We start from the raw sequence: 18,612 nt of genomic DNA, 5'->3' as shown, positions 1-18,612 counted from the left end.
ACTCGCAGACTTTTTTGGTCACATCCATAGCGCATGTTTATTTTCCTAATTTTAAATATAAAAAATGTTTACAGAATCAGATAGATATTTTTCTAATCCCATAACTCTGTGGTTAGTTGTTTTGGAAAATATGAACAGATTTTAATATAATGTCAACATATAGTTTCCATGAGAATTTTTTCTTCAAGTTTTTCCTGCAAATGCAACATCCTAAACATCTGACGACAAATTTAAAGACTGTATTTAAGGATCACAGTGGAACCCCAAAATCCTAATTAACACCTCATACTAATTAATATAATTTTACATTTTTATATTACGCGTCATTATTCATACTTGCGCGTCATTAATAACCTTTAGATTTGTCAGAAGTATGATTAGAATTATTTAAAATACAATAGCACATATATAATGACATATTTCAGTATATATTAAAATCCCCAATTTTTTTAGAGCTTAGATAGGTAAAATGAGGCCAACATAACATAGTTGTTAACAGTCATTGTTGCTTTTTTATCCCCTTTCCTTAAAACATGTAAAGTTGGTTTTATATTTCACACAATCATAGAGTGACAACTTATGAAACTCTCCCGAAATTGTTTACCATGCAAGCATGACTTGAAAACAACATTAGTGCTATTTATTTGACTGTGAACAATGTTGTACTTTGATAGTCATTGGCTGCTAATATGATCTTAGTATTTAGGATTTGCAAAGTATACTTTTCTGAGGGTATATAAAACCAACTTTACCTCAATTCCTTCTTACACAAGCTGCAAAAGTTCATCACATCAGTTAATAAAATGTGTTTTAGTCTTTTACACTGATAAAACACTTTGACATAATACACCATTTCTGCATCAAAACAAGTACTCGGTCAGCTTCATTGAGGTTAAGTTGATTTTATATTTGCACATTCGTATAATGATAACTTGTTACAGACTTACAGTACATGCTGCCTATATTGTTTACCATGGCACTTTGAATATTCTGCTTGAAATCACAAGCAAGAAAGACTTGAAAACAACATTAAAACTATTTATTTGTCTGTGACCAATGTACTTTGATAGTCGTTGGCTGCTAATATGATTTCAGTACTTACAATTTCCAAAGAATACTTTTTTTAAATTATATTATTATTGAAGAGAAAGTGCAAACATACAACCAACTTTACCTCATTATCAGCTTCTAATAAAATCCACCACTAAAGTTTCATTAAACAACTAGAGGAAATCTGACACCTAGCTGTGAATATAATTCAGATCTTTATAAATAAATATATAACGTTATCAAATCTTACTGATTCAAACATCTAAACAATGAACCGTTAAAGGGAGAAATGAAACTGCCAGAATCACTTCTAAAGTTATCTCGACGATAACGTTTTAATATTACATTTAATATTCTCGTAAACACATTCGTTTATGAACAAACTCGAATATTTCGTCTTAATTTTGATAAATTGCTCCATTCTAACTGACATGGTATTACCATGTTTTTCTAACAGGTCTTATGCTAGCCGCTCACATTAGCGACTTTCCTCATAGTAATTAAACAACATGATCCCGGGTATCTAAATCTAACCAGATGAATCACATTATGGTTAAAGAAAAATAATGAATATATCATCAAACAATGAGTTCGACCCAATTCGTGCCAATTTAAACCCACCATAACCTCTTAACTACCACTAATCCTGTGGTAAGTTAAGCTTGCTTGCTAGCAGGCTATCCGCTTTCATATCAAGCAATGCGACGTGGACCAAGTCACAGCCAGCAGACAGACAGACACACTTACCCAGCTGATTCCTCTCAATAGAAACACAATACTATCAGTGGATTCCGTGGTTTTATATGGTTAGACTGTTAAAACACTTACCATGTGGAGCTGGTGTCAAAGCGTCGGTCACCTGATGATCAATAAACGATTCTAGGTTTCACGGTTGTATCGAAACATGTCATGTGTTGGACGAGGAAGCCCGTGACGTCACGAGTCTTCCCTCCTCCTCGCTGCCATCTGTGCGCGTTCAGGCTCATACACACAAACAGACGGGCACGCGCTCAAATACTGTACTGTCGTGATTATAAACTGCACATCTTTAAACTGTAGTACAGTTTTAGTGTGACAAATGAGAAAATTCATCATTCCACTATTATTTGGCACATTTTCTTTTAAAAACAGACGTGAGCAAGCGGCAACTTTCAGTCACGGAGGAGTATATTTTGTATAAAATTGATTGCTTAGTATATTTCTTTTTTAGTTATTTATAGTAATTTATTTATAGTTATTTAAGTAATTTAATTTAATTGATATATTCTTTAAATTGTGTGTTAAAACATAAACGTAATAATTAAAAATAAATTAGTAGTAGTTTTAAAAACATTTTATTATATATATATATATATATATATATATATATATATATATATATATATAACTTTGTAATAGTTATAGTTAATAACTAGTTTGATTATAAATAATAAATAAAATTAAATTAAGAAATTATTAAAACAAAAAACAAATTGGACAAATGTATAATAAAAAGGATTATAAAACGAGTTAATACATTTTAAATAAGTTTATAACAAGTAGAACTAACTAAAAACCTTCCAAATAATATTTTAGACTCATTAATAATGTTAATTATCCACAGTAACCTGTTAACTGTGTCTTTATACACAAAAAAGTTAATTTAGGCATGAAAGTGATTATATTTAATTTTTACATAGATATTAAAATATTTATTATTATGATTGTATAGATATAAAAATATATATATTTCCCATTTTCCTCCTTTCCATTGCCCTGGTGTCTCCTACATGTTGCATTTTTAATGCTAACCTCTAGATGGCAACCAATACAAATGAAGCAGTTGCGTTCTTATCACAACAGTCGCTCATTTAACCCTCAGCCCCATGAACGCTCAACCCTAATGCAACCTCAGAAGAAAAAAAAACTTTATTAAATCTGAAATCGCTGTAAATATATACATCAGATAACCGATACTGCGACAGAACACAGTGGGGGCGTGGCTGATCATGAATATTACGCAGAGAGGCGTGGCTTGGCTTCACCTGAGACTGTTCTGAGGAGCCGCATGTGCATGCAGCGCAGTACTCAGTGAGATCACTGGAGCAGAGGCATCATTAGCAGCACAACAGGGAATCTACGGAAACACAGTCACCCTGATGCTTACTTTTCCCCCTCAAATACTCAGGTAACGTAACTACAGAGTTACCACACATCTCTCAAATTGTGCATGTTATATCTGTGTAGTTTATAGTAGATATCTTTGCGCATAATCTACTGTAATGTATGCGGAGCTTGCTGGGATCTCCACGCAGGTGAAGGTGACTGGGAATGAGTGCCAGAAGTGTCCTTTAAAATACCGCAGTGGAGGATTTCAAACTAAAAATCTATCTATCTATCTATCTATCTATCTATCTATCTATCTATCTATCTATCTATCTATCTATCTATCTATCTATCTATCTATCTATCTATCTAATCTATCATCTATCTATCTATCTATCTATCTATCTATCTATCTATCTATCTATCTATCTAGCAGATGTAAGCTTTGTGAAATGCTGTTTTCTTTTTGCATCCTTTATTTTCTAACACAAGTCTGATGCTATATGAGACCCAATTTGAGATCAGTTAATGCTATCCTTATTAGCCCCTATTAAGTAGTAATAAAACATACACTGACTACATTTATGAATACATTTAATATGTTTAGTTTAGCCAGAGTTTGGAGTATGTCTTTGGTTTATTTGATGTGCATGTGCAGGAGTATTGTTTATATATTTTTCTGATAATGCAATTAAAGTAAAATTGCATCTCTATGCCACAGGATGGCAGAAGGAGTGAATTTCATTTACTTCTGTGACTAAAGTAAGGGTTTAGACATTTATGATGAAAAATCATCTTCAAATCACTACTGAAAACTAAAATAATTAAGAAGAGCATTTCAATAGAATAATTTTACTGTGAGTTCAGTGAATCCTAATGGCACTTTCAATATTATTGCTTTGGTTGGAACAGTTATGTGCTGTCACAGACTTCCCACCAATCTAACTGGCATACTAACCTAAGCTGGTCCGTGGTCTCTGACAACAAAGCTGTGAAAACGTCTTCAGACACAGTGCCATTGTTGTCATTTGATTTAATTATCCCATCTAGGACAGATAATGACATCAAAGGGCTTCTTAATCTGGTCTCTAACACATTTAAAAAGTTTAGCGCTTTGTGAATAGTTAGTTCTTCCCATTACATCAAATGTAAATTTGTACATGTACCTCAATCTGATATGTGCATCTTTTGTAGGCAAATTGGTTAACATGTTTAATGGAATGGATTGTTGAATTATTTTGACATACATGATGTATAAAGCATAAATCAAATCAAGGTGTTTTTGGATGCAGTCATCATCAGTATTTATGAATGACACTGAAATTAGACTTGAAAATTCTCATTAGTACAAAATCTGTAAACTGTATTAAGTGCAGAATCAGTGAGATATGCCATAGAATCCCACATTTGGGTGATTGGAGGAGTTTCTTTACCATCTCTGAAAATGTCAGACTGGAAATGCTGGATTTATAATAGTTTTGCCTGTCAAATTAATCTGTACCTTAGTCATTTATGCTACTAACTGCAATATATATGGCATACTTTTTCAGCATGTGATGCACTGAATATGACGTTTTGCTATTCCAGATATAGGATTTGCATTAAAATGTTGGAATATATGAAACTATATGATATAAATAAAATGTTTATGTTCTTCAGTGTGCTCTATAGTGGCTGCATCTGCTGTATCTATATCCACTGCCCCCATATCCATTTCACATAATGGTGCTTCTAAACAACAAATGCATTTAAAGCCATGGCTCATAATATACAGAGAACTTTCTGTGACTCCAAGAGTTTTAAAATTAAATTTACTCATTATAAAGTAAGAAAATTTGCTTTTGCGGCAGTTCTCCAGAGCCAAAGAAAAGTGCATCCTCCACACAATACACATAGCCAGAAACAAGATTTTAAAATGATTGCCTGAACCGGCTGTGAGCAAGAAAATGCCTTGTATTGTTTTTGCTAAGTAATTCCTTCAATATTAATAACATTTATTGCCATATGTTGTGCTTGGACAGTGAAGGAAAAATGGTTTGTTGCCTTAAAGCAAAATGCAGTCTTTACTGTGTCATTTTTATAATATTACATTTTTTCTTAGTGGCTTTGGTGCATTCCCGACAACACTATTTACATTTGCACAACAGTTAATGCATTTCTCAAAACAATTAGTCATTTGTGCACATCACAATAGCGGTTTCTTATTCCTTCCAACAAATTGCAAATGCTTTTGGACATGCATCAATTTCTTTTATTCAACTCTCTGCTGTTTTAAAACATTATCATTTGCCTATGTCATGTCAGTCAAAATGAACCAAGTTAATGATGAAGAGTCATTTCATATAAAACGAATAGTCCTCATTTCATTACTTGAGTCAATGCACACAAAAATCTTGAACTAGTTGCCAAAATCTGTCAAGCTAATTTTATAAACATTTTAAAATATTTTTTTCCCTGAAAATGTCTTCTAATTTAAACAATTTCATGAATGATTTACAGACCTACAGTGTGTATGTTGTAGGTTAAGTTTTAATTTGTACTGCATATTGTTTACAGTTGTGCACAGCTCTACATAAAGAAAGTTTATGTTTGTTGTAAATAAGAGTGCACTTATTCTTTTGCACAATGCTGTGAAAAATGTGAAACATACATATTCAGTGTCTTGTACTCAGATACCTCACTAAATGCAGTGATGTCTCACTTTACTGTAGTTTTCAAATGGCTGTGCGAATAGTATATAGTGCTGTTTTGAGCATTTTCAGGACGTGTCACCAAAATCTGACTTTATTGCATTGGAAAAAAAAGTAAACTGTCATAATAGAAACATGACAAAGCCATTTGACTCTTGTGTTGATAAACAATGGTGTCAGGACTTTTCAGCTTGATGACACAGACACTTTCATTGACATGAATACTTTCATATTTGAGAAATGAGCTATCAATTTTAAGCAAGTGACACGCTTTTGCAGTTTATCAACTAGCTTTTGCAGTTTGTACTAATTGTTTTGAGAAGTGCATTAACTGTTGTGCAAATGTAAATAGTGTTGTGAAAAATGCACCAAACCCACTTAGAAAAACTGTAACCATTTATGCAAGTTGTATCGCTTTGAATCAACATTGTGCAATCGATGCATTCAATCTTTTACTGGTGATTTTTAATGTGCATTTTAACAGGAGGTGTGTTATAGATAGATTGTATTAACTGACTTCAAAATTAAGTCTCATATATCATCAGATTTGTGTATGAAAATAAAGGATGCAAAAAGATAACACAGCATTTTAGTGCAAAGCTTACATCCGCTAGATAGATGGATGGATAAGTGGATGGATGGATGGATGGATGGATGGATGGATGGATGGATGGATGGATGGATGGATGGATGGATGGATGGATGGATGAATAAGTGGATGGATAGATGGATGGATGGATGGATGGATGGATGGATGGATGAGTGGATGGATGGATGTTTGAATGGATGGATGGATTGATGGATAAGTAGATGAATGGATGGTTGAATGGATGGATGGATGGATGAATGGATGGAGGGATGGGATGGAAGAGCGGTTAGGTAGACACAAAAATTAGTGATAGATAGATAGATAGATAGATAGATAGATAGATAGATAGATAGATAGATAGATAGATAGATAGATAGATAGATAGATAGATAGATAGATAGATAGATAGATAGATGATGGATGGATGGATGGATGGATGGATGGATGGATGGATGGATGGATGGATGGATGGATGGATGAGTGATTAATACTGAAATGATTTTTAATGTGCGTTTTAACCGGATGTGTTCCCTGAGAAACAAATAAGCTTCTTCAACTTTTTCTTGCAAGCACCATGCTGTACAGCTACGAGAATGTTCATTTATTTGCACATTTGTATGTGACTGCCTCAGGTTTTTTCATATCTCTGTAAAGTTTGATTATAGCATTTGATACAGTAGACTTAGATTGCATTATGAACTGTTTAGTGGATGCGTTTGCACATGACGTGTTTTTTCATCAGCCCATCTGCTCTCGATCTGCATCTCAGGAAGCAAAAGACTTACTCATTTTTTTCTTGCCAATGCAGTGGGAAACCTTTGACTGAGCAAGGATGAGTTAGCAGCCCATGACTGCACTGCTGGAAGCGGGAGCCTGTTCTAGTGAATCAGCATCAATCGCACGACATCATTATCTTCAGTAGAGTTTCTGCCTGGATCCTAGCAGAACCATAGTGCATCACGTTGATCATGGGGCAAACCACAATGCTGAACTTAATTCTGGTGGGATACTTAATACCCGTCATTTGGTGCTTTCCATTTGGACCAGTCCTTGACATGGATGTCACCCCCAGGACTACTGTGCGTGTAAATGGTAAGGCTGTTTACGTGCAATTCAGAACTTAAATTAATTCAGATTCCAAAATGGAAGGACAAACAGATAGACTCTCAAGTTGGATGGATAGCTGGATAGATAGATAGATAGATAGATAGATAGATAGATAGATAGATAGATAGATAGATAGATAGATAGATAGATAGATAGATAGATAGATAGATAGATAGATAGATAGATAGATAGATAGATAGATAGATAGATAGACGGACGGACGGACGGACGGACGGACGGACGGACGGACGGACGGACGGACGGACAGACGGACAGACAGACAGACAGACAGATAGATGATGGATGGATGGATGGATGGATGCATGGATGCATGGATGGATGCTTGGATGGATGTTTGGATGGATGGATGGATGGTTGGATAGGATGTTGAATGGGATGAAAGGATTGACAGATAAACACTAAAATTGTTAATAGATGAATAGATGAATGGATGGATAGATGGATAGATAGCAAGCAAACCAGTAAATGCTTCTTGTTGTCACACGAATTCCAAAGTTTTCAATCTTAAACTGAAAGAAAGCAGATTCAGTCACACCTGTCTTGAGTTACAGCGGTTTCCTACTCTCCATAGTCAGTAAAGGTAGCAGGTGTGTTTGCTTCATTCATGGGCTGTTCTCAATGCGTTTGACACTGTTTTCCTGTAGCGCTGGAGGCTGTGTCAGTTCTCTGGATATTATTAAACAGCCCTTCTCACTTGTCCTGTCCCAGTTCACGAGATTCACACAGCAGATGCTGTGAGAATTAAAAGTGAGGTTAGGTCACATTCACTCCTGTAAGGTTAGCCTGGACTTAGTGCTGATTTGAAAAATATCATATAGTGTAATGCCCTATAGCATATGCGTGCTATACATTATTCATTCATTTATTCATTCATTAATTATCCTTAGGCTTAGTTCCTTATTTATCAAGGGCCATCACAGCGTAATGAACCACCAACTAATCCAGAATATATTTTACTGGGAAACACCCATACACTCTCACATTTACACATACACTACGGCCAATTTAGTTTATCCAATTCACTTATACCTCATGTCTTTTGGACTGTGGGGTAAAAATGACCCCAAACATTTCAATTCTGTCAAGGATATATAACAACCAATACATATCCAATAAATGTGTCAGTAACCATTAAGATGGCTGAAAGAACTTGTGAGGCCTGTACAAAGACATCAATGCTCTTAAATCTGTCAAAGTGTGTTGTCTTTACGCCTTTGTGCAATAAATGGGTTTCCAATAACTGTAGGTGAACGCTAATAGCGGCTATTGATGGATAATGCCTTCAAATTGGAAAAAAGCCCAAGCTTTATTGAAAAGCTTAATGTTCTCTTGGAGTAGATTTGCCCTCTGGCTACACTGATGAAGATAAATGTGTATTTATCACCAAAGACTCACACCATTATTTAATCTTTTTTTGTTATTTCTGGTTGATTGGGGATGCTCAAATAAATACAGCAATGTTTGGCTAGTGCCATAGAGCCAGTGAATGCGTACAACTTACCCAACACTGCTTATTTGTCATAAGTTACAGATAACTTTCAATTGAAATTACAGAATGTTAAAACTACTTTTCTAATTACTATGTTTGAAATTTAACTTAATTTGACTCAATAGTAATTAAGTCATACAGGCTTTTAGCTTTTGTAAAAATATGCTCAAAACATTTGAAATCAAAACTAACCATATTGATTTTGCTAGCGTGTTTTCAGTTAAATTCTCAGATACCCAACATAGGCTCATTCTGAAAACGTAGCCCTTATACATTTAAATTTCTGGAGATCGCAAATTATGTAGCCAGAAGCACGTATGGCTGCATTTCATTTTGAAAACGAACGCTATGGGTGTGGGTGTTGGGGGTGGAGGGGGGTGGGGGGCGTGATGGGTACTGAAGATGAATGGATCCATCTGTTCCTTTACACGTATATCAGCTTACCACTTACCTTAGTATGTATGATTCTTCCGCTGTTATCGGTTGTTGGGCGTTGATCAATCGGTGCTTTTTAAAACACTATAGCTTGGGTTTAAGGAAGGAGGAGGGTGGGTCAGTCAGTCTTTTACTGTACGTTCACACTGAAAGCGGCGAGAGCGTCAAAGTAGCCGGAAGTCATACATTTTCAATGAGAGCCGGCGGCGATAAATGGCGAGGAGCAGCGCGGCGCATCTTTTCCGATGTGGGCGCCAAGGAGAGTTGAAATCAAGTCAACCTTATGGTAATGAGCTATGACGCGGTTCGGCGGCAAGCAATCAGAATGAAGACGTCTACCGCTTGATCGGAGTTCAGAGAACACAGACCTGTGAACTTTGGTTCCAACCACAGTTGTCCCCAAGGGTTTGATGATTGCAGTCGCCGGTTTTTCAATTATTTACAATGTTTTCTTACAGGAATATGCATTAAATAAGTTACTGGCGAGTTACTGATGTTCATTAATGTTATATAAATTTATCTTAAAAAAGAGGGAAACTCACACAACGTGAGAGTACAAAACAGTATTGCTGCTTCTGGATATTTCAGACATATGGACACATTGGATAAATAGAGCAAAGCCACACCACACGCAACTTGATCTTCCATTGTTAAATGAATTTGATAAGAAGTGCGCAACATTTTCACGCTAGAAACATGTTTTATGCAGGAATGTAACTGACATGCTGCAACAGCCATGAAACCCCCTCGTTTCAGCAGGGTGTTTTCACACCTCTACTTTGGAAAAAGTCAGAAAAGTGGGCGTGCCCAGCTCTGTTTAGGGGGGAGTGTCGGAGGAACTAAAGTGGGAGGGTGTAGGAGTGTCTATTTGGGCACGTAGTAGTTTCAGTCAAAATACACACAAGAGGAAGTGATGGTGTTTAACCTACATGGACATCTGTAGTCGAATTATTTGCCAACTTATTAAATGTTGGACTTTAACTGCAGTTTGGCTCTTTCATTCAGGGAATTCATTCATGCCCCTCGCAACAAACGAGATATTTGATTCGAGGACCTGCTCTAAGCGTGTATTTTTCATGCAATGTTTGATACCGCACGGCGAATGAGAGAAAAAAAAACTCTGCATTTCCCGGAAACTTAGATGCACACGGCAGGTAGCGTCAGAAAGCCGCGTGTGTTATTCCGGTCACAAAATGCGGTGCTAACATTTCTGCACTCAGTGCAATAGTTAACTTAATTCGATACGAACAAACTGAATAAACAAAGAGCACTGGTCGCTCACTTACCAAATCTGTAGAGACAGGACAATCCCTAGCAACTAGAGCCGCGTCTTTATGGAGAGAATACTACAAGCGAATCCAGATCTCAGCGTTTGCAGATGAGAACAGCTCTCAGGTAAACAATAATCCTCCTTAGACATGTAAGTTATTGTTGTCGAGCGTCGTACACTGTTAATCCACACGTGATCCAGATGAGCTCTCACAGAGAGAAAATGAAAACGAAACTTAACGGCAGCAAACTATAAAAGCAACACTCCATGCTTGTTTTGCCAACACAACGTGGCGTCTTTGTGGTGTAAACACGGTGACACTAATGAATATTAATGAAGTTGCACAATAGAGCGCGCTGATTGGTTTGAACTAAGCCTTACTCATGCATTAAAGTATCACACTGTAAGACGTAATAAGACTCACTCAGGCACAGACGCCCAGTCTGCACGCTGGAATACAACGCTATTATGTCATGACCGTGACGCAGCTTCAAAAATTCGTTTCAAACAGGAAGTACAAATTTGCATGAAATAACGCAAAAACAACCAATTTACACTTTTTAGTGAAATATAGGTGTCCTAATAGTGTTTTTAGCAGTGTGGGACACATATACGACTGTCAACAGCTCAAAAAATGTGTTTTGGTGTTTCGTGACCCTTTAAATAGGAGATCAATGTAGCGAGTTTTGACGCTCTTGCCGCCGGAGCTGAAGGCAGACAGCGTTGTCGCCAGGGTGGCCAGAGCAACCTTGGACGCTCTCGCCGCTTTCGGTGTGAACGTACGGTTAGTCATTTAGTCAGTCAAACAGTCAGTCGACACAGCGGCCTCTGGTGGATTTACGTGAGAACAGCAGGCATGAATGGTATTCGCGAGAGAAAATTCAACTGTCACCAGTTGAAACTAAACGAATGTGCAAATATAAAACTTAACTTTACCTCAATCTTAAGTGCTGCTAAAGTTTGCTGCTGCATAAAGGCTGATGGCTTTGTGTGGCTCATTTGTGCTCAGACACTGCAGGTCTTTTTCATGCAATATTGTCTCCATTATTGTATTTTTCTCCTTGCCCTGGTTGACTCAAGTCCTTGACCTATATTTGAGCTCTCTTGGGATGAGAGGGAGAGCTAGAGCATACAGAGAGAGAGAGAGATAGAGACGGGGGAGACATGCATGTAGGAGTGTTAAATCTGTGCTAAATCAAGCATGTGTTTCTGTATGGAGAGAATGTTCAAATTGGTGAATTCTGAATTAAAAAAAATTGGGAAGGTTTGAGGGTGAACCTTAGGTGCTAACTTGCTTTAATGGCTTGCTGTTGTTGTGTATTTAATTGTTTTCTTTTTGTCTTCTGACTTTTGGGTTCATGGTTGTCTGGTTTTTGTAGTGCTTAGCAGACCTGAAGTAATGCTGGTATGAAATATGTATACGTGTGTAATTCGTCTGGGGTAGTGGGACAAGGGGAAAAGTGCATTCAGGTCCTTGGTGATATGGTTTATCTCTGTCTGTCTGTTGAACATCTAAATACCTTGAGATGTTTTACTTCAATTTTAGTACGGTTGAAGATTATTATCCCGTCTGTGAGATTTCAATTCTTTTTTATTTGTATATATTTCTCAAGTGCACTTTTAAATACCATTGTGTATGTTATGTGCTATTTAAAACAATTCCAGAAAGAAATATAATAGTTAATACTGTGAAAAAAGTCCTTTCTCTTTTAAAAATTACTTGAATTACTTAATTATTAAAAAATATTTTCAAGTAATTTTTAAAAGAGCAAGGACTTATTTCAGAGTATTTCCTATTATATTTATCTTCTGGAGAAATTCTTATGTGTTCAGTTTGGCTGGAATTAGAAAAATATAAAATTAAAAATTGATAAGGACAATATTATTAAGCTCTAGTGATCTAGGCTTTGCAGATCGCTGGAAAGCATGCATTATCACCCGGACTACAAATCCATCAAGTCATTTCAAGTCATAAAGGGACTTTGGACTTATAATTTTGCTGTTTATCTTTACCCCTAAAGCACTTTTTGTTTTATTTTGGATTTATATATAATATGTGATTTTTAAATAATTTCTTGATCTTGTTAAACTTAATGGTCAATTCAAGAGTACACACTTAGCTGACGATTGATAATAAAGAGTGTTTGGCATGCTGTCCCGGGGGAAAGCCCTGATCTCATAAGATCTATGAGCCAGGGGCCCCCTCCTATTTGCAGGCTAAGAGAGGAGTTTAAGCTCAGGTAGGTCTCGAGAACCCCCCCCCCCCCCTTTTTTTTTTTTTTTGGTTTAGAGCTGATGACAGATTATAATTTGCTATGTAAAGATATTATGCTGGTTAAGAGCTCAACTATATTGCTAATTTAAATTGATCAATTCACTTATGACACATTTTTTTAGATTGTGGGAGGAAACCAGAGAACCCGGGGGAAACCCACGTGAGCACAGGGAGAACGTAAACTCCTCACAGAAATGACAACTGGCCTGTTTAGGATGTGAACCAGTGACATTCTTGCTGTGAGGCAACAGTGCTAACCACTGGGCCACCGTGCTGCCCTATAAAGGGAAAGGTGTAGGAGTCGGGGTGGAAGGGGGGATTCTTTAAGGCAAAGATAATTAAAGTAAGAAACTCTGGTTATTTATAGCGAGTGAGAATTATCTGATGGGTGAATCATGCATTAGTTAATGCAGGACCAGCTGTGATCAATCATAAGCACTTGATCCTCTTGAAATTAGTTTATAAATAAACTTCACTACAAACAGCACATTGGACAAAACTCTGCTAGTCTTTTCATAAAAATCAGACATCAAGCTTATTTGAACATGCCAAGAAAACAATATTTTAACTTGGTATTTTATATGTGTATATGAAAATGTAATGGTAAAATCAAAGTTTGGCTCTCTACACTGGATGAAAAGTTTGCAGTTTGGAACATTATTTCACCCAGATTTTGGCATTATATTTTATCTGTAACATTACAACTGAAACTTTACTTTCATTCATTCATTCATTCATTTTTCTTCAGCTTCCACAGCGCAATGAACCATCAACTATTCTGGCATACATTTTACACAGTGGATGCCCTTTCAGCCGCAACCCAGTACTGGGAAACACCCATACACTCTTGTATTCACACACTCAGTATACACACACACACAAACACACACACACACACACACACACACACACACACACACACACACACACACACACACACACACACACACACACACACACACACACACACTATAATGCTTATTCCAAAATATTTCCCTTTACTATAAATGACTATAGTATTTTAAATGTGTAACACCTGTTTTGTTTTTTTTGTTTCAGCTGTTATATAATGTGTTTCTGGTTAGTACAGCATATTATTTACAGTAAATAACTGAACTGAACTATTATGCCTCGTATGTTTTATTTAAAGTTTTATTGATCACTAAGATATGAACGACTTGGATTTAGGTTGCTTCGATTTAAAAATTAAAATTGTAAAAATAGCTTAGATGTAGTCAAGCTACTTTTGCCATGCAGCTTTTAGCTTAGCTTGCTACATTCCCAGGGGGTAGCTTTTAGTGTAGTTAAGCAACATTTTAAGTAGAGTAGCTAATAGCTTAGCTCTTTACAATTTTCAAGTAGCTTGCCCAACACTGATTATAAGTTAAAAAAAATGTGGACAACAAAATGGGATGTCTCGTCTTTGACCCACACAAAATACAAATATAAATTGTCTGTTTCTCTATGTTTATCCAGTCATCCTGAAAGATGAAAACACTCATAGAAGCTCAGAAGATGTGGGTAGTTTCTGTTGAACGTCTGATAAAAAGAATCACAGAGTTATCTTGTAGGGTCAGTAAGCTTGTGGAAAAATGCTCCGTCTATATTTACCTTTCAGACAGCGAGCTAACATTTCTTGAGAATCACAGAAAAGGCATTTAAAATACACATATAATGTTCACTCTCCTCTGGGACTAATAAAAAGGTAGGCTTGATAATCCAACAGCCCTGAATCCAGCCCTCTGATGGAGGGGGTTTTATCTGCGTGGGGGTTGCTGTTGTCTTGGTGACAGGATTCGAGCGGTGGCATCTACTTCCTTCTTTTAGTGCACAAATAACATCAATAATAAACACATTTAGGGTTGCTTACATTGCATTATGCTGCAAATTATATCTTGCATTATGCAAAAAGAGTTTAGTGTGTGTGAGATTGATTTTATTGTTCTGCTGGAGAATTATTTATTTATATTTATTTATTTTGCATTGAGTCATAACTATGAATCAGTCACAATGGTAAATCATTTTAATGGTGGTTATTTGGCTTGTGAAATAGGAAGGATTGACTCTAGCATTCCAATGTTTCAAAGATTTAAGATACTAACTGTGCAGGAATTTATACTTTATATACGCTACCTGACAAAAAGTCATTTATGCAACTTTTAGGAAAAACAAATAATAACTTGACTTCTAGTTGATCATTTGGTTTCAGAAGTGGCTTATATACAGGGCAAAGGCCTCAAGATTATGTTTTTACCAAAATGAAATATGATCATGCCTTGATATTTAATTATGTAATTAGGACAGTAAGGTCTGACTTTGCTTAGAGAAAAGTCTTGTCACTTACAGAAATACTGTACAGTATAGAATATAAAGTCATGCTGCAGTGGAAAAAGAATTAATATTGTGTAGGACTTCCATGAGCTTTGGATTCATCTTCAATGCCACCTCCATCTTACCCCAGACATGCTTAATAATGTTCATGTCTAGTAACTGGGCTGGCCAATCCTGTAGCACCTTGACCTTCTTTGCTTTCAGGAACTTCTTTGCTGTCAGGAACTTTGATGTGGAGGCCGAAGAATTTGCCCTCTCCTGTGGTTTGTAATGTGATGGGAAGCACAAATGTCTTGACACCTCAGGCTGTTGATGTCAATAGTATCTGGATGCAGCTTTTATGATGCAATCTTAGACTGCATCACTCAGCGATGCAATGTCAGACACAATGCACTCAAATGGAGCTAGTGATGTCACTGTGACGGGTAGGGTTAGAGGTGGGGTTAGGTGAGCCCATTAAAAAGCATTGGATGCAGCCCAGATTGCACTGCACCATGTCTGCACCCAGACTCCTCTAGTTGATGTTGCCATCCACTCTGCAGATCTCTCGCACGTCCCATACTAAATGTAACCCCAAACTATGAATTTTTCTTCACGAAACTCGACTCATTTCTGTGAGAATCTTGGGTCCTTGCGGGTTCCAATAGGTCTTCTGCAGTATTTGTGGATGCAGTTCAACAGAACTCTGATTAATCTAACTTCTGCCACTTTTCCAAATTATCAACTAGAAGTCCAGTTATTATTTGTTGGTCTTACAACTGGGATTGACAAGACTTTTGTCAGGTAGTGTACAGTACGTTAGGTAGTAGGTACCACATTTAACTTTGTAACCAGTTAAAATAATGTTTTGTACAGTTTAAATGTGTGTAGTATGAATGAAATCTGGATCTATTACATTGGCTATGATATCACTGTCATGTGACCGTTGCTGTCAGTGACATTACTTTAATGGCATTTACAAATCCTCTCCTGTGACCTCATCATGTTGTTAAGGATACTTTTTGCTTACTTAGTCTAATGGGGTTGAACAAACAGTTTTTTTCGGTAAGTACATGCCAAGTTTTGTGTCATGGGGCATCACGGTGGTGCAGTGGGTGGCACAATCGCATCACAGCAAGAAGGTCGCTGGTTCGAGCCTTAGGTAAGGTAAAAATAAATCTCTAGAAATGGTTTTATAAGCTACTTCTTTACTCAATATATTGCCCCTAAAATCAGAAGCTCTTTTTTGACCATATTAGGAATGGTTGGGAATATTAATGAGCTTGGCTGTGCAGCTCCTCCCCCTTCATTGCATTGCAAAATTGCAAAGTGTTTCTTTAAAAAACAGTGAGCTTTATTGACTGAATGAGATGCGATATAAAGTGGGGGTCAGACCAGGCAAGAAGCACCGTATTAAATTTTATTGTTCCACTCCATCTCTGTAAAATATGGAAATTTATTTTACCTCAGTATTTTCCATGTTTTTTTCTGCGCTCGCCTGCTTCTCCCGACAGCGTTTGCGTTAAAAAGTCTTTCATCTCGTTTTACGCTTGAACAGCTACATTATTGCTGAACTCTATTTAACTGATTTTATTTTATTTACATTTTATTTACATTACACCATAGGGTGACACAGGTGCGCAGTGGCTGTCGCCTCACAGCAAGAAGGTCACTGGTTCGAGCCCCGGCTGGGTCAGTTTGCATTTCTGTGTGGAGTTTGCATGTTCTCCCTGCGTTCGCATGGGTTTTCTCCGGGTGCTCCGGTTTCCCCCACAGTCCAAAAACATGCGGTACAGGTGAATTGGCTAGGCTAAATTGTCCCTAGTGTTTGATTGTGAATGAGAGTGTATGGATGTTTCCCAGAGATGGGTTGCAGCTGGAAGGGCACCCGTTGTGTAGAACATATGCTGGATAAGTTGGCGGTTTATTCCGCTGTGGGTATCGCAGATTAATAAAGGGACTAAGCTGAAAAGAAAATAAATGAATAAATGGAATACACCATCAATGCTGTAAAAGGAAACTTATAAAATTAAAAACAGTCACATAAACCTTTTACTGGAAGTTTATCGGTGCCTAAAAATCACTTGCTGCGCATATACCCGATTTGGTGCAGCTGGGATTTAACTGCATCTACCATTTTCAAAACAAAAGTCCCACAAAGCCTGAGGTGTGAATCAGGGGCGTTGCAAGGGGGGGGGCTTTGGGGGCTTAAGCCCCTGATGTATTGTCAAAAGCCCCTGATCTTTTGGAATATGTTGCACTTAAATAAAAATAGGTTGTATAACATTTATTTTGTTATCAAGGTTTTGACAATTAACACGTGTATATCATGCATATTATACCTAAAGCAGCGTTTGTGTCGGGTATTTAAAAAGTTATCTATTCAACAGTACCTGTTTCTACCGGCAGGTGGGAGTGGCTCTGTTGTCACATGGTTTAAAAATATTCCGCCACTGCACATCATTCATTGTTTTGAGCAGCTGAAGCTGATGAGGTAATAATACAACTGTTTCGCAAAACTGAATAGTTCTAGCTAAGTTACAGATGAAGCTTAACATTTGTTTTTACAGCAGAAAATGTGTGTAGTTTTGGTGAAATAACATAACTGTAGGTAATCAATAAAATGTGCTGAACATTAATGTAAATACATGCGAATTAGTCAAAAAAATGTAAATTGTATTTGCTTTCTAGATGTGATATATATATATATATATATATATATATATATATATATATATATATATATATATATATATATATATATATATATATATATATATATGTATATATATATATATATACATATATATAGACATCTTTATCTAGATATGATATAGCCAGTTACATCTGTTGTATGTATCTAGCATATTATTTTATGGCAATATTCTACAGTAACATGCTATGTCAGTTAGCAGGGGATTATAAATCGACTTTCTTATGAAAATACCTAATGCCCCCGGGCCCCCCTGTCTATTTTTTTAACACATTTCTAAACATAATAGTTTTAATAGCTCATCTCTAATAACTGATTTATTTTCTCTTTGCCATGATGACAGTAAGTAATACTTGACTAGACATTTTTAAAGAAACTTCTATACAGCTTAAAGTGACATTTAAAGGCAGGTTAGGGTAATTTGGCAAGTCATTATATAACGATAGTTTTTTATGCTGACTATCGGAAAAAATATAGCTTAAAGGGGCTAATTATTTTGACCCTTAAATGGTTTTTAAAAAAATGTAAAACTGCTTTTATTCTAGCCTAAATAAAACAAATAAGACTTTCTCCAGAAG

At 36.4% G+C, this 18,612-nt stretch overlaps 2 protein-coding genes across 4 annotated transcripts in view; one reads left to right on the top strand and one right to left on the bottom strand.

The window, feature by feature from the left end:
• The window catches only part of mfsd13a (major facilitator superfamily domain containing 13A), a 21,605-nt gene extending 19,617 nt beyond the window's left edge, over nt 1-1,988 (bottom strand). For 2 of the 3 annotated variants that reach the window (XR_012387575.1, XM_017358451.4), the window contains exon 1: nt 1,879-1,988. The gene's annotated coding sequence lies outside the window, so the exon portion shown is untranslated. 3 annotated transcript variants of the gene reach the window in all.
• A 1,122-nt stretch (nt 1,989-3,110) lies between these two features.
• sema4gb (sema domain, immunoglobulin domain (Ig), transmembrane domain (TM) and short cytoplasmic domain, (semaphorin) 4Gb) overlaps nt 3,111-18,612 on the top strand; it is a 62,886-nt gene continuing 47,384 nt past the window's right edge. The window contains exons 1-2 of the mRNA XM_003199631.7: nt 3,111-3,217; nt 7,223-7,506. Of these exons, the coding sequence (XP_003199679.2) occupies nt 7,383-7,506 (124 nt within the window). The 5' untranslated portion in view covers nt 3,111-3,217; nt 7,223-7,382. The remainder of the gene's footprint in view (nt 3,218-7,222; nt 7,507-18,612) is intronic.

The sequence above is a fragment of the Danio rerio genome, chromosome 12 (genome assembly GCF_049306965.1).
Source record: "Danio rerio strain Tuebingen ecotype United States chromosome 12, GRCz12tu, whole genome shotgun sequence".
In the NCBI taxonomy this organism is placed as follows: Eukaryota; Metazoa; Chordata; class Actinopteri; order Cypriniformes; family Danionidae; genus Danio; species Danio rerio.
This window is presented reverse-complemented; position numbering and strand designations above follow the sequence as displayed.